The sequence below is a fragment of the Heliangelus exortis genome, chromosome 3 (assembly GCF_036169615.1).
Source record: "Heliangelus exortis chromosome 3, bHelExo1.hap1, whole genome shotgun sequence".
Classification (NCBI taxonomy): domain Eukaryota; kingdom Metazoa; phylum Chordata; class Aves; order Apodiformes; family Trochilidae; genus Heliangelus; species Heliangelus exortis.
In genome coordinates, this window is record NC_092424.1 from 103,296,877 (window position 1) to 103,313,897 (window position 17,021).

At 35.2% G+C, this 17,021-nt stretch overlaps 1 protein-coding gene across 4 annotated transcripts in view; it reads right to left on the reverse strand.

Moving 5' to 3' along the window:
* Positions 1-17,021, reverse strand: part of SMC6 (structural maintenance of chromosomes 6) — a 34,830-nt gene that overhangs the window by 16,609 nt on the left and 1,200 nt on the right. For 3 of the 4 annotated variants that reach the window (XR_011725432.1, XM_071741974.1, XM_071741975.1), the window contains exons 2-17: positions 15,165-15,283; positions 13,829-13,971; positions 12,534-12,651; positions 12,235-12,340; positions 9,937-10,073; positions 9,361-9,422; positions 8,529-8,609; positions 7,599-7,700; positions 7,182-7,301; positions 6,999-7,097; positions 5,692-5,838; positions 5,211-5,299; positions 4,537-4,701; positions 3,442-3,620; positions 2,148-2,349; positions 1,890-2,004 (exon numbers count right to left, since the gene is read on the reverse strand). Coding sequence is in view for 3 of the 4 variants with exons in the window: in XM_071741974.1 (XP_071598075.1) it covers positions 1,890-2,004; positions 2,148-2,349; positions 3,442-3,620; positions 4,537-4,701; positions 5,211-5,299; positions 5,692-5,838; positions 6,999-7,097; positions 7,182-7,301; positions 7,599-7,700; positions 8,529-8,609; positions 9,361-9,422; positions 9,937-10,073; positions 12,235-12,340; positions 12,534-12,651; positions 13,829-13,966 (1,860 nt within the window). In the remaining variant the exon portion in view is untranslated. Of the gene's footprint in view, positions 1-1,889; positions 2,005-2,147; positions 2,350-3,441; positions 3,621-4,536; positions 4,702-5,210; positions 5,300-5,691; positions 5,839-6,998; positions 7,098-7,181; positions 7,302-7,598; positions 7,701-8,528; positions 8,610-9,360; positions 9,423-9,936; positions 10,074-12,234; positions 12,341-12,533; positions 12,652-13,828; positions 13,972-14,485; positions 14,585-15,164; positions 15,284-17,021 lie in introns of all 4 variants that reach the window. The other variant, XM_071741976.1, reaches the window with a different exon arrangement.

Consider the following 17,021-nt stretch of genomic DNA (forward strand, 5'->3'; position numbering starts at 1 on the left):
ACCCACTTAGGTTAGCTTCCCATTTCTTTTATTCTTTTATGGATTTATCAAAATGGTAAGTTCTGTAGTCTAATCAATGCCACATAATTTGCCACAGGAATATATACAGAGAAAACACTGTTCCAAGAAAGCTATGAAGGATAGCAGACAACATTCTATTAAAAATTGGGGAAACATGCTGGTAAAAAAACATTGCCAGTGCCAGACTAAGTGGTCACAAGTGCTTTTATCAGAGGCAATTATTTTATGCATTCAGAATTAACATTTCTTCTACACAATAGCCATTCAAATTCTCTCAGATTGAGCTGAAATTATTTAGATAAGGCTGCAGGCTGGTAGTGATGGTATGAAAATCAGTAGTTAGGTAAGGCACGGGGATGGAAGAACGAAACTAGCATTCCTGTCATGAGACAAGGCTAGAAAGCTCAGTTATTATGTATCCCATTCAGTAACAGCTACATTTGCTGAACAGGCATGTCAGCTCTATACTGGAGAGACTATGAACTACTTTTTTTCCAGTAGCAATGTAAGAGGACAAACTAGGACGAGTGGTTTTGGAAAAAACAAAATCCACAAAAAGTGAACATCATTAGTTCTGCTGTAAAAAGAATACCCTGTTTTCTTTAAATAAAAGTATATATACCTAATAAACATTTTACCTGTAATTTTACCTGCTGGAGCTGGTATCTTCAGTAGTAACAATAAATCAGAAATCATTTAAGATCAGAAACCATATGATGGCAAAGAACAACTCATTAACATGTTTTCATGGTGATCAAAAAAAAAAGAGATTCTTATAAAAATAGTATGTAATCTTAATTCAGTGCCAATTGCTAATCACTTCATTCCAGTCCTACTTAATAACTAGTCATTGCTTTTTTTTTCAATTTATCAAACTCTAATTCACATTTCTTTGCATTCTCCTCGCAAATGCTTTAACACTGCAGAATCCAAAGAGGCTCCAGCTGTTGTGGCAGGTGAAAAATAAATTAGGCTGTGAATGCTAACAGACTGCCAGTAATTTCATGTTAGCACAGGTGACTGAATATCTGAAGGGGAACTTGAGTTCTCAAGCACAAGCCTGCTACAGCTACCTGTTGTTGTACCTGCTAGGTACAACTGGTGGGGCTGGTTGCAAATTTTGGCACACCTAAACTACACAAAACTGACAAATCTTGATCCCATCAACTACTAAAGTGACATGAGACAGTTAGGAGGCTGATTACATGCACATGGACTCTTTAGGGTGACAAACAAGAGCACTTGGAGGACTTCAACCATGATGGTGAACATCCCAGAAACAAAGAAGGAAGATCCTGGAAATACACAGGGAGAGATCTATAGAAATAAATCTTGGAGAATGTCCAAGGACCTCAGCCAGTAACAGCCCAAACAGGTATCTGGGAGCACCTGGACAGAAGGGACAGGTAAGGTTCTCTGCCTGACTGCCGTAGACCAGCTGACAGAAGTTGAGACCCATAAAGGCAGTGCTGGCAGAGGAAGAGAAACAAGCAAGTGTATTGAAGTAAAAGCTCTATCCTTGCTGATTCTTAAATAAATCCCAGTATCCAAATCCACTATGGTTTGTCAGTTTCCTGTTGTCTCACCCATGACAGCAAATTGTGTCTGATATGGGACACTGACAGTTTAGTGAACACCAAGAGGGCCTCTGAGGGGAGCCCTCAGACAGAAACCTGTGTGTGCACTACAACACTGATAACTGATACAGACGGGGTCTACTTGTCATCAAGGTCCTCACCTCTCCTTGAGAAGGGGGAAACAAAACATTTTTCTCTACGTCTATTATAGACACTATTAGTGAAGGTACTATACATGCCCCATACAAAAGGAAAACACTTTTAAGACCAACAGGGAGTGTAGAGCCTTACTTTAATCAGCAGGATTCTTTCTATACCCCTCACATCGATCAAACAATTGGCAACCACTGCATGATCTATTTCCAGTGCTGTGAGAACTGATGGGAATTCTGGATGATTAACTCCACTGAAGAAAAGAATAAGAAACACCATTCATAAAGCTCACACGAGATTCTTTTAAAAAAATAAAAAATACTACAAATACTTCTTTTCAACTAATAACTATTTGAACCATCGAGGCTAAGGAATAAATTTCAAAACATAACTTACCTGTGTCTAACATCATAAACTTGATTCTGAAATTTATTTACAATTATTTGAGGTCTAAATCCACGTGGATAATGTTTTAACATCAGTAGCTGAAGATTTCTTTCATCACTATGATTATCACAACAAAACGCTTGAACTAGGCCCTTTAAACAAGATTCAACAGCCAAGGTCAGTTCAGCATCTTTTGGATGAATGAAAGCACCTAAATGGGTGGAAGAGACAAGGATTTAGGAATCATGTTCCATAACAAAGCATTCAGCAGTACTTTTTTACACTAATGGTTTTTGTTTTGCTACGTTATGGGATTTAAGAGTCTAAACTAAACCTTTCTTAAAAGAAACATAAAAAATATAAAACACAAGCTAACCTTAGAACACAGAAATTATTTCCCTTCCTATAGTGACAAACACATATTGTAGGCCTGTGCTTTCTTCCAAAATGTTGAATAAGTCCCTATTAACTTCCATTAAGGTTAACTTCCAATTAACTTTGTTCCAATTTAACAATCAATTTCAGGGCACTTAGCTTCCAATTTCAGGGCAGCTTAGCAGGTGTATGTATATCAAGGCAAACACTGATTATCAACAATTTAATGCTTTAAGGGTGAAGGCAGAAGAACAACTACGCTGCAAGTTAAACACAAAGATGCCCATTATCACGTGTCCTCAGTGGTACACGTGTGTGCATGTTCTTGCCCTGCAGCAAATGCCAACTTCTGAAGTACTTGGCCTTTACTCTTACATCCAGAATATGCTGAAGCTGTTACTCCCATTCACAAAATGAAAATAGCATTCACTGTCAGAGCTTGTCCAAACACTCATGTAATCAAACTTTGGAAGAAAATTGCACTTTGTCTGTCTGAGTTACTCCACACAAAACATCAAGTTCAACAAGCCCACAAAAAAGTCACTGAATTTTGAACAAAATCTGTCCAAGAGCTGGACAGTGCTATCAATTAAGGAACAAGCAGCTAAAGCACACTAGTCTGATGCTTAGAGGGTGTGGGGGATTTGGAGGGGTGCACTGAAAGTTTACTATTGTAACTACATAAAATACCTTTACAAAAACAGATGGAAAATAGAAAAACAGTAGATGTTAAGATAGTTCCTGTGATAGTTCCAGAAGCAAAAGATAACCTAGCAGGATAAAACCTTTAGTCCAGTAAGTATAGAAAAGATATCTGAAGTTTCTTAAAGAATAAGTAGGTAGTTTGTTTTTTTTAAAAGATCACTGCTTACATTAGCAGCCAGGATGAAATATCCTAAAGACTACTGTTTTCATCAGTCATTCTTACCTAAAGGTCCAATGGGTTTGTGTCTAAAGCGTCCTTCCCTGTACGCTGTTTCAACTGCTTCCAGAAATGCTGGCATATGTGGCCCAAATCTTTTTAAGGTATTTGTTTTACTATCTCTCAGCTCTCTCAGCTGCCTCTGCTTGGTCTCTAGTGTTTGCTTCATTTCTAAGTCTTCTCTCCTAAGAGAAAAGAAATTTTTTACAGCTTATGAAGCCTTAATTTTATTGAGGTAATTATAGTCTTGTTTACCAAGTACTAATAGGACAGTGTATCAAGACTTTGATACTTCAATGTACAGTTAGCTACACACATTCAACAGTATTTTTACAGTTTCAGGAAGATGAGACAAAAAAGCAAGTAACATTATTTCTGACAATTTATAATAAATTATTTCTAGTTATATGCTTCAATTTCACTGTCTTCTACAAAGCAACAGAACACAAAGAAACCATTGGTTCCAAAAATTGGCAAAACCTATTTAAGTTAATTCTCAAATCTCTTTAGACAATAAATGGTTACAGTATCATAATCCTCACTGGTAATCATTGTCCAAGTTCAGGTTTCCAAATCAAAGGCAAAGAATGTTTGTTTTTCTAGTTCAGGTTGGGACTAAATCAGTTTTTGAACCACTTCCTTCAAACTCTCTGTAAATTTCCCTTTAACTACAGATACAATAATTATCCTTAAGTGTATCTATTTCTTTGAATTGTGTTATGTATCCTCTGACATGGTATCAGGCTGTATTAGAGTATTAAACAATATGAAAAAATGCAAATCATAATCTGCCCATAGGATGGTAAGAGAATAAGGGACAGATGGTGGAAGGAAGAAAGAAGGGCATTAAACTGACAGTACAGATTTCTATCAGGCTTTAAAATAGTAATGCTTTCCATCTTTAATGATGAAATATTATTCTCAATTTTACAAAATTTTCTAAATTAACTCACAATGTGCCAAAGACAAAAGTTCATTGAATCTTAAGATAATCTAGGCAAAAACAAGTACAAACTCAAGTCTACTGTCTCAGGGAATGCAGGTACATAAGGGACCTTTCAAAAGAAAGAAAAAACGTTGCATTCAAAAAGCATAACTTACCTAAGTCTAGTATTTTCTTCCTTACACTTATATATAGCTTGTTGAAACTGTTCCATCTGTTGACCAATCATTATTTCCTCATCATGGAATGCCTTTAACTGTTCCCTTAAGTGTGCAATTTTCCTCTGTCTTTCCAATTTTTCAGGCTCTGAAATCTGATTAGCACTAGAAAAGATCATATTTAAGCATTTTAAAACCCCACTAAGGATTTACAAGTGACATAAATTTTGCTTTATTACCATATCACGCAAAAACATTTATTCATTAGAAAGGTTTGAGGTTCTGTGCATTGACAAGATCTATAAAGCATAAATACCAATTTAATTGATTTTTAGTTGTAATCATGTATAGCTTTCCTCCTGTATGTTCCTGGGCATTTAGTTCAAGTTATAGCTGTTTTGCAACATCATGGAAGCTAGAAAATGTCACTACCACCAAAAAAAATTAAAGTTTTTATCCTGTACAAATACATCATCACCTCCTAGTCAAAATCTTGGTATATAAAGAAGATGGATTGGAAATATTTGAATATTTAACTGGACCGTGCTAAATTTTAAATAAATATTTTCTGTCACTGCAGATTCTCATTAACCAGAAGAGCTCACTCCCTTTATACCCAATACTTAATAAACATATCCCATAACCACTGTAACCCTATTTACCTGCCTATTTACCTGCTTTTCAGTTCTTCAATTCGTTTACATAGCTGTTCATCATCTTTTCCCAGACGTTTAAACTCAATTTTGAAACGGTTATAAAGTACCTATGAAGGAAATAGGAAATACAGTAGTTCAATAAACCAAAGCAAGAACTAATTTCAAAAAGAACTACAGCTTTTAGTAAATAAATACTGAACTGCACTGAAACAGACATAACTTGAATTTCAAGAATGTGAAAAAGAAGGAATAACGCAGCTGACTTGAATCATATTTGTTTTAAATGTAAGCTTAACACTGCTTAAAACCTGTGTAAAAATATAAACCCTATGGCCCCCAAACAGAAACTACTTGCATGTCAGATAGGAAACTGTACTTATTTTGAACTGCACTAAGGATTCCAGAAGCCCAGACACATACAGAGAAGTGCATGTGGGTAGAGCACAGACAAAATTAAAGCTTTAAACCAGTATGAGCTTTACAAGTTCTTTTTGCCTACCTCAGCTTCACTGACTGCTTTTCTTCTTGCCTGCACATCAGCCTTCAAAGAAATACACTGAGGCTGCAGGGCTTTTGCTTCCTCACCTATTGTTATTAACTTGTCTTGTATTGCTTTGTATTTTTTCTCTGCTTCATTCACTTTTACCTTTGGGGCAAAGAGAGAATAACACACAAGTAGTAATGAAGCAAAAATTTCTTCAAAAAACTCAACACTACAGAAGAAATATCTTTCAGAAGAACCCATCCAACAAGTCTCATTTGTTTGTTTTGAGGTTTTGTTTTGTTTTTGGTTTTTTTTTTTTAAATAAATAAATTAATCAAGTAGGTCACTGCCACTATGAACATTCCAAGATGAAAATTAATAAAAGAACACACTCAGGAAACACCATCAAATCTGTGAAGTAAATAGCAACCTTCTTTTCTAACTCATGGTTTATTCAAACACAGGACTCTTACTACAACGGGAACAAACACCATGATATGGAAAGAAGTTAAAACCATTATCTGGACACTTGTCCTTCAACACTACATATACAAGTTTGGCTATAAAGCAAAAATGTCTCAATTGTAAATCAAATACATACTTTTTTAAAAAACTAAAAAAAAAAAAAGACCTCAGTGAAAAATTACTGTTTTAACAGACTGAAAAGTTCAAAATGAACTAGTGTTTTTCTGCAAAAGATATACTTCATATGGGAATCTGAACGTTTGGAAAAATTATTCTTTCTCACTACCAAGAGAAGTCTTAAGTACCATCCAAAGAGTGTTAAATTTCGAGATGTCTCCTGAAATCAATGACTGGTCTTTTCTACAGCCAGTGATACCCAAGGGAATCTACAGGAAAAATCTCTGAAAGATACTCCAAAGGTACAGAAATAGGCAGGAACTACCCTTAACAACAAAACAGGAAAACACTGCTTACTGCTGTATGCACTGCTTGTCATCAACTTAAATTCCTTGATAAAATAATATAATCCTTACCAGGAACAAAAAAAAAAAAAAAAAAAAAAAAACCAGCATGAAAACCAGACACACATAACCCTACTAAACAACAGAAAAAAATAATGTCCTAGTATTATTATCCATTGAAATGTGGAATGCAAATGTTACTATTAAGTTTTAGATGGCTAAAAAGGTGTATAAATGGGAATACTCTCTGGTGTTTGTGAAAAGCTTAGATGACCAGCTTCAACAGCTTACAAGCAACAATACAATATTAAATATGTAAATATTTATGTTTGAATACTATTTTTTTTCTTGAGTCAAGGAGCCAGAACTGACATATGATTTAAAACATGTATGTACCTGGCATTCTTCTATCTTCTGAATAAACTTCTTTGCATTTTCTTCTTCTGCTCTGATGCCTTCTTTAATTGGCTGTATTTCTTTTTCCATCTCACTCACCTAAACAGAAGCATATATTAGCATGTCTTCAGCAGACTGGGAATAATTTAATGGATGCTTCATATGAGGAAGCATGACATTTACCACTGCCCATGCCATTTTATGTTTCAGATCTTCAAGATGACTTCGCATGTCACTTAAAAACCCAATGCTTTTGAAACGTTCCCTTTTTTCACAGTAAAGCAGCTTAAGTTCTTGAAGACGCTTAAAAAAAAGAAGATAGGTTCTACTGTGAGTGAAAAAAGGTACAAAAAATATAAATATAAAATAAAAAATAAATATAAATGTAAATATATATATGAATACATATATTTTGTATAAATATAATATTAAAATACTATATCACAAAAAGTGATGTAATATGAAATCTTGGGAAGTTTTGTTCTGTTTTGTTTTTAAATTCAATGTCACTAAGACCTAAACAAATAAACTAGGTAGTTTAACTCCTATAGTCATTTCAGTGCTCAAATCTGTACTATCAATGCTTTAATTTTTACATACCTCTACTCCTTGTTCTATCTGATTACATGTGTTTTCTTTTGTTTTCATAATGTATGAATAATCTTCTTTCATTTGTTCCAGCTGAGTTGCCTTCATAAAAAACTAAAAAGGAATAAAAAGATGCACATCACATTCAGCAGCTTATCTAAGTGAACTTTAAATAAATACCATAATAAGACCACTTATCCCAACCACTATGGATGCTGAATGATACCCCAAGTAAAATAACCGTGGGGTATTTCTGAACAATTAATAACTTGGTAGTGTCTATTTATTTATTTTTAATTTATCAATATATTTAAAGAAAAGACACCTGAAAACAACTGTTCTTCCAAGTGGATGACTGTCACAATCTGATAGCATACTGGGTCTGGCTGGGATGGAGTTAAGTTTCTTCAGAGCAGCTGCTACAGAGCTGTGTTTTAGATGTGTGACCAACACAAAGCTGGTAACACACTAATGTTTTAGCTGCCCTGAACAGTGTTTGTATAGAGTCAAGGCCTCCTCTGTTTCTCTCCCAATGGCTATACTGCCAAGGCACTCAAGAGGTTGGGAGAGGACAAGACCAGTATGACCCCAATCAATTAAAGAGATACTCCATCCCATAAACTTAACTAAAATGGTTTAACCCCAGCTGGTAACTAAGCATCATGCAGCAGCTCACTTACTCTCCCCTCATGGGATGGGGGTGAGACTCAAAAGAGTAATCTCAACCCACAAGTTTATCACTATAAGAATGGTTTAATAAAGCAAAGTCTGTGCAAGCAAGCAAAGAAAAATAAGGTCTTCATTCACTGCTTCCCATCAGCAGGCAGGTGTTCAGCCACCTCCAGGACTAAGAATTCTGAATTTTTTCATTGAAATACCACCTCTGTAAATTTGAAATCAGTATTTCAATGTTTAATCAAAATGTTAAATTCTTTTTCTCACCTTATACTTGTCACCTTCATTTTTAGACTGTAAAAAGTGCTTACTCATCTCTTGGGTTAAAACAGAGACAGGATTATCTACCTGTAAAAATAAATTACTTTCATTTTATTTTAAGTAAAAAAGTTCTCATGCAGCTGCATATCCATGGAAGTGAGGGATCTCATCTCCCCGTTCCATGCCCAGCAACTCAGAAATAAGCTGAGAAGGTTCAGAAAGATTTCTACTCCACTCACAGCTTTTTTTTAAAAAAAAAACAAAAACAAGAAAACCAAACCAAGAAAATTTAAAAAACCAGATTCATCAAATAAAATTAGAACCACAATAAGGACAAATAAAGAACTGTTTCCAAGAGAATAACTGACTTCTACAAAGACAGTGCTTGCTTTTTTAAACAAGATCAGCATTAGAAATTGTTCAACACCGTTTAATTTCTAATTATTTAAATGATCCAAGTATTGCATTAAATGATATGAACTGTGCTGTATTTTCTTACATACAGAAGTTTTCACAAATTAAAACCAATACATTCTAACAAAGTTTATATTCTTTGAAAGGCTGATTGTGTTGAATATTTTAAAGTTCATGGGCACTACCTGATCTTTCTTTAATCATTTTAGCAGTAAAGACACACTCAAATTTCTGTAACAGCAAAAAATGAAATAATGAGCAGAAAAAAATGCCCCAGGTTTGAAGGAAACCTACATATGCTATGATATGAAAGAGATTAACCTCTCTCATTTAATAAAATGGAACATCACTTTTTAATTAAAGAATTATAAACTTATGTGCTGATGTCTGAAACTGCACAGTATTTAAACACTGTAACAATTACCTGTATATTAAAGTGATCCAGTATTCCTATGAGTTCCTCTTTCTTCGAAGAAACTAAAGTTCCTAACAATTAAAAAAAAAAAAGGGAAAGTAGCAATAGGCCCAAAATTAACAGACATACAACTTTCTAGCCTTTTTTTTAAATATACTGATTCTTGGGAAATATAAAAAATGAGACTACTATTTCTGTAACTAAGTGAAAAACCTCTTTTTGCTTGGGGTTTTTAATCTTTCCAATGAACCTGCACGTTTATAGAAAGACTTCTGACTTCCTAGTCTTATGAACATACTGTAACAGAATTTAGGCAAATAAGAAAATCCAATAAAAACTCAAAAAGACTAAAAACTAAGTTCAGCTGCAACACACAAACAGATTTTCAAGACAAATACTGAACCACCTCACACCATACAACCGTTTTCAACATGATAAAATATTCTTAGTCTAAGGTAAACATGTAAAAAAAAAATGGGCATCATACCTGAATGATGAATGAAAAAAATACCCTTTAGTAACATCAAACATTTAAAGCAACGAAAACACTTAGAGACTTTCTGAGAACAAAAGCTAGAAACCAACCAGATTTGCTTTTCAGTCTGTAGCTTCTGCTTCCATCCAGATTAATGTGCTGATTCACAATAATAGAGCTACCATACACTTCTGGTTTAAATGCATCTCTACCTTGGTTTCGCAAAGTTATGGAAATATCTGCAGAACTAAAACAGAAAAATAATAAATAAAGAGAACTGAAAATATTTTCAAATCTAAAAAAACCAACCAAACAAACCCCTGTATTGAAGAAATAACATTCTAATTTTCTATAAAAAATATCATGTTTTGTACAGGTCACAACTAGGAAGTCAGTCACAGCACCAATGAAAACAAGATATATTTATGTTGTTTGAGCCAAAACAGCATTGGAGACAGGGAAAGAAAGGCTGACATATGCTGTCTTGTTTGAACCTTCTGTGCTTCAGATAAATCATTAGCCAAAAGCAAATAGTTGTGAGACCAGGCTGGAGAACCAACTTGCCTTTTGCTTACCCTTCTGCCTCCAAACTGGCTTCTGTAGAACACTGCTGTTCTTCTACAGCCATCAGTAACCAAAGTAACCTACAGCAGAAAGCTTACGGGGTTCCTTTAGAAAAGATGTCATGAAGCTTCAGTTTCTAATTCATATTTTCTGGTTCTCAACTGAATGCTGAAACATTAAGTTATGGTACACACAGCAAGTACTGCCACTAATTTTACTCTAAGCACCTCTGAAAAGAAAAGCTGAGCGCTTTGAGAAACAGTTTTATGAAAATGTAAACTTTTAAACCTATGTTTTACTGATTCCTTGAGACTGTCTAGTCATTCACATTACTAGAAAGGAATGAACCTCACTGATAGGAGAACTATGTTACCCAGTTTCCCTTGATTCTTTTCTAACACGCTTCATCATACAATGTACATATCATAGAATTGTTTGGGTTGGAAGGGACCTTAAAGATCTCCTAGTTCCAAACACCCCCCTCCCTCATTAGCATTTCCAAAGGGATTGCTGGTGATGAAGGATACAATTGTAAGAGTCAGCATATGGCCTAGGTCCTGCATACCATAGAGATAAGGACTGGAGATCAAAGTGGGTGAAGGTCAGCTCTGGTTGTTCAATCTGGTGTGTCTCAACCACACTTACTAAGCAAAACAGCCCTATAAAACAAAGGGCTGCACTGGTGGTTTTCAGAAGTTTCTTTGATACCAACCTTCCCCTGTTGGCTGGCCCAACATTAAATCCACTACCACAGATTTCCTGTTACGTCTCTCTCAACTTTTCTTCTACTCTCTTACTTTCTCTTTCCCTTTCCTAAAATCATTAAGTAACCATCATTTTCCCAGGTTACACAGCTTTAACATCCTTGTGGCTCTTGTGATCTAAATAAGCAGCCTTTATGATTGCACAGCCTGAACATTTATAATCAAAGTATCAGCTTTTGTACTTTTATTCCTTCTATAGTTTATCTTGTGTTCAGGTGCAGATCTTGAATGGCACTTCCCCTTAACCCAATTTAGGGGTATCAGATGGTCTGCGGGGGCCATCACTGTTTGGGTATCCTCAAAGAGAGCTCAAGTCATGGGATATGAAAAACACTTCCTGGGAGAGGGCATCCACAACTTCCCTGTGTCAGTGTCTCACAACCCTCACAGGAAAGAATTTCCTCCTAATGTCTAACCTATACCTACTCTCTTTCAGCTTAAAACCATTACCCCTTGTCCTATCACTGCACACCCTTGTAAAAAGCCCTTCCAAGCTTTCCTGTCAGCCCCTTATACAATGGCCACCCTAAGATCTCCTCAAAGCCTTCTCTTCTCTAAGTTGAATAACCCCAAATTTTCTCAGTCCGCACAGGAGAGGTTCTCCAGCCCTCTGAACATCCCTGAGGCTCTCCTCAGGACTTGCTCCATGCCCTTTGTGTGTTGGGGGCTGCAGAACTGCAGGCTCCCATGAGAGCAGAGTAAAGGGGGAGAATCACCTCCCCCAACATACTGGCTAAGATTCTTTTGATGTAGCCAAGAATATGATTGGTTTTCTGGGCTGCAACTGCACATTACATCATGGAAGTAATCAACAGGGCAATACACAGGACATACCACTATGCTAGCTAGTTCAGAGAAAACAGTACATTACTAGCAAATTAAAATTTCTAATTTAGGTATTTGTTTGTAGTTTGGGGTATTTTTGTTTAAATATGATCTCTTCAGTGTTTAAGCTTTTTATTCAAATCTGGTAGATCCAGGATGACAAAAAATGAAGGTTAAGAGAAAACTAATCAGCTATCTTGAATCACAATCACTAAATAACATGTTCAAACTTAAAACTAAAAAAGTTTCACTTACGTCTCTCCATCTCGTACAAACATTTTCAATGCAGAACCTCTGTTAGTTGCAGTGGCTTTTCCACCAAGTCCAACAATAAGAGCAGTTAATACAGAACTTTTTCCACCTGTAATAGAAGCATTTAACTTTTTTTAAAAAGTTCTTGTAACTATTCAGGTCACCTGTATTACAGATTTTGAGATTTTGTTTGACTTCTTATGGAATCACCTGCCATCTATTACTAATTTAATAAAAATTAAATCTTCTAAATTATCAACAAAAGTATTATTTGACCAAGAAATTATGCAATTATTACTTACTTCCATTGTTTCCAACAACAAAATTGATATTTGATCCAAACTGAAAAGGCCCCAACATCGAATGGCACATGAAGTTTTTCAGCTGGATACTTTCAATTATCCCAACTTCTCCAACAGACTAAAGAATTGACAGTTTAAAGTGGTGTTAAATATGCATTATAATGAGATACAGCTTCTCTATTTTAAATACAATGAGAATTCAAATGACTGTATGATATACAACATCAATACAACCCACAAGGCAATAGGGAGAGTTTCATGACACTATGAAAAGTTGCCTGCTATAAAGCAATTACATAATAAAATTAGAGAAAAACAGTTACCAAAGCTGATCATAGTAATTTTCAGTTCTCTGAACTGCCTTATAATTAATAGAATATAAAAGATTAAGATCACAGACTCTATACAGCTGTCATAGCAGTAATAAAAATCATCACAGAAAGACTCCTTTGTTATTTGAATAGTATTTGTGAAAATTCTTAGCACAGCTTAGAAGGAAATTAAATTAGATCAGGAATGGGGAAATGAAACTAAATGGAACAGCCCACTATTCAACTGGTGAAGTATTTTTTTCACAGGAAACTTCAGTTTCAGTGCCAATGCTTCAGAAGAACAATGTTTTCTAATGAAGGAAGGCTCTCAGGAAAAATAAACAAACCAATGACAAAGAAAACCTGCTATTTAAGAAAACAAAGTGAGGAGTCATGGCCCTCTGTACCAAAAATCAACCACTGTGTCTTATAATACACAACAGTATTTGCAATCTCAGAAATTATTTTTTAAAGTCCTCCATCACATTAGAATTTAGCTATTAAAGAAATGCAGAAAAATGGTAATCCTCTTTTCAAGTTTAATTTCCACCAAAATAGCATTTCAAACACTAGATATTTTTTCCAGTCATCTGAAAGCATTAGCTATGTAAAACAAACAACTATTTGGTACTGCTTTGGGTAAATAATTTGTTTTCTAAATACTTTCTGTGATTTTACAACAGCCATAAACAAAATATTTCATATTTCTATAAGATAAAATCCATTTCCTTCAGTAATATTCATCCTATAAAACCAGAATACTATTATTTTATGATGAACTGTTATATGACCCAAAAGAGATAAGGTAAGAATGAACTCATACAGAAGTCCCCATCACAGACACCAACTCTAGCTTATTTTGTATTCATGGCACTATTAACAGACTACAAGCAAGACATTTATTTCTATGTCAACTGAAGGCAGAGAATATTTTAATATCAACTTTTTCTGATATCCACAGCCCTGACCTCTTAACCAACTTACCGACAGTGAGGAGAAATTACTTTCAGATGATAAATTTTCTTCTTCATTAGAGTCTTCACTATGTTCATTTGTGTACTCTTGTCTCTGTCTTTTATGGGATCGGGGTTTTGAAATACTTTCTTCCTTTCTCTTACCCATGAGTACTGAAAATGAAAGCAATGAAAGACTGTTTCAGTCTTCTATATGAAAACATACCTGTATACCATAGCACAGACATAGCTTAATATCTTTAATAAAAGAAATAGTAACACTGCAACAAACAAAACACTTTTTCAGAACTAAAATATCAGTGAATTTAAGCCTAAGCTTACTATGAAGTAGTATTACAACAAAAGAAACACAACTTTTTTTTAGTCAAGTTGAATTTGTTTCTTGATCAACAACAAAATCAACCTTGATTCTGTTTTCCTCTGTACATTAGTTTGTGATATTTGCTAGAAATGCTTTTCATTAGTAATGAATTTAAAGATTTAGTTGTAAAAGGCACCTATCATAGTATGATAGGTCCATAGTATGATAGTATAATCAATGCAGGCTTGATTTCACATCAAACTGGAAAGACAGGGATCAAGATTAGTCAGGCTCTCCCATTTTCCTTAACTGTAACCTTAGGGCAAGATTTTTATTCCCCAAAAACACATATTACATTCTTCATACCTAGAGTACCCTTGAGTCACCACTGCCTCATCCCGCAGGACAGATGGGAGAGAAGGCAGACAGATCAGCCCAACAGCTCCTATCATCACCTCGTATGTTCTGGCGAGGAGATGACACATTCCATGAGAAAGCTGGGTGGATCAGCACAGTGGTTCCAGCCACGCAAGGTTCAGCCTCAGGGCTCCATAGAGCCCCCTCATGAAAACCCTTGGGCCCTCCCCACAGCTCTCTGTGGGTCTTGCTCCACTTTCACTCTTTAAATTGAGTAACTGGAAGAATTTACAAGAACTCAATGAAATAAAGACTACTAAATTACACCTTTAGTCAAAAGAACCAGTGCTGCAATGGAAATGAGCATTTTTTCCTCCTTCTTTCTACCTTTTCTGTTTCATCTCTAAGTTCAAGGAACTTCTTATACAGCAGAATAATAAACTGCCTAAGAGCACTGAATCTACTGCAAATCAATGTAGGAAAGAAACTTTTTTCTTTTGAAATTATGCAAGTTTCCCAGCCATGCAGATCTGTATAATTGGGACATTCTAGAGAAAGAGAATGCTGTTTTGAGCAGCTTTTAAATTGTGCAATCTTAATTTTCTGGTCAAACTATAGTCTGATTGCAACCGATGAAAGGTCAAGTAACTCATACTTCAGCTACTTTTGGTTCCCTATATAAACATACCTTTATGCTTAAATTACTCAGACCAGGAAATAGTGACTTGCACACACTTGGAATTTATCCATCCCTCAGATATGAAGACAAGCATTAATTCGATCGGTTGCTCTGCTGAAATCTCTCCTCTAAAAAGAAGGGAAAACAAAAGATTTACATGTTGCAATTATTAATGTCTAAACTAAAGATTATGGCTGAGTTTTATTGCTATATCATTCACACATTTAAGAAAAAGAAAATGAAATAAAATTAAAAGGAAAATAGAACAAAACCAAAATAGAATAAAACTCAAGTCATGTAATCCAAACAAAGGCAAAGGACAGAACACTTTGTATCCCAAAACTCTTGAAAAGCTACTACAGAAAACAAAATTTAACTGAAACTGCAAGCATACTTTATTGAAGCAGCTTCAGAAAGTATTATTCCAACTACCATCAGATGTAATACCTACACTGAGTACAAAAAAGCCAGGTGGAAAGAGAAACTGACTGTAGCAACAAGAATGCACTAATAAGACTTCACAAGACACAAAGCTAATGGAAGAAATAATAATTTAAAAATGCTTTACAGGCACAGAATATTACAAATTATAAGTTATATATTTGAATTTTACCTATAGATCATCTTGACCTTTTTCTGACAGAAAGTTTTTTTACCCTAACTATTCCTAAAACTCTCTCACCCCTTCATTAATAAACAAGTTATTTCAGTCTCAGCACCACTTACCATGACTTTAACAACAGTTTGCTATTAACTATTTAAGGCAAAGGAAAAGCAGACAATCTGACCTACCTGGTTTTTAAAATGTGCACTATTGTATTGGAAACAATTAAATAGGCAAAAATATACAAGTCTTTTTAGTCAAGAGAAGACGGATGGGGGATCTTATCAATACTTATAAATACTGAGTGGGTGTCAGGAGGATGACACCAGTTTTTTTCAGTGGTACCTAGTGACAGAGCAAGAGGTAATGGGTGCAAATGTGAACACAGAAGTTCATCTAAACATGAAGAAAAACTTCTTTACTTTGAGAGTAGCAGAGCACTGGAACAGGCTGCCTAGAGAGCTGGTGAAGTCTGTCTCTGGAGACATTCAAAACCCACCCGGATGCCATCCTGGGAAACCTGCTCTGGGTGAGCCTGCCCTGGCAGTGGGGTTGGACTAGAAAGGATCTCCAGAGGTCCCTTCTAACCCCTAAAATGCTGTGATTCTGTGACAAGTGTTTTAAGATACGTAATAGACCAAAAAGAAAACACAAATGGACACTATTGACAAATGTTAACAGAAGGTTTTTTTTTTTAATGGACCAAGAATATTTAAAGTGGAAGTCTAAATGTATGTTTATATTGCAATATAAAGTAGGACTGTGTTAATAGAAACTTGTGATAACAGAGCCAGGAACTTCAATACCTCAAAAAGAAACTGACTTATTCAGAAATAAAAATCAAAAGCACTGACTTAATAGGGAAAACAAACTTTATTATAATGGAATGTAAGCACATACAATTAGGAGTAAAAACTGGACCTATAAATTGGGAACACAGGCGTTACAGATCCAATTATAAAAACATTGTAGCACCACTACAAATTATTACAAGTAATTGATATGCATGTATTGATAGAACAAAAGAAAAACAATCCCCAAATGTGACGTATAAAACTATCAGAACTATTACATGTTACAACAGAAAAGTATTCACCCTATCAACATCAAAGTATAGGAAAACAGGTTGCATCCACTGGAAGCAACATGCACTGGTCCAACTTAACCAGTGGCATCTCATTCCACAGCTTACATTGCAATGCAGTCCCACAACAACTTTCCCTTTCCTCTACCTGGCTGGTCACACTCAGCCCCATGGCAAG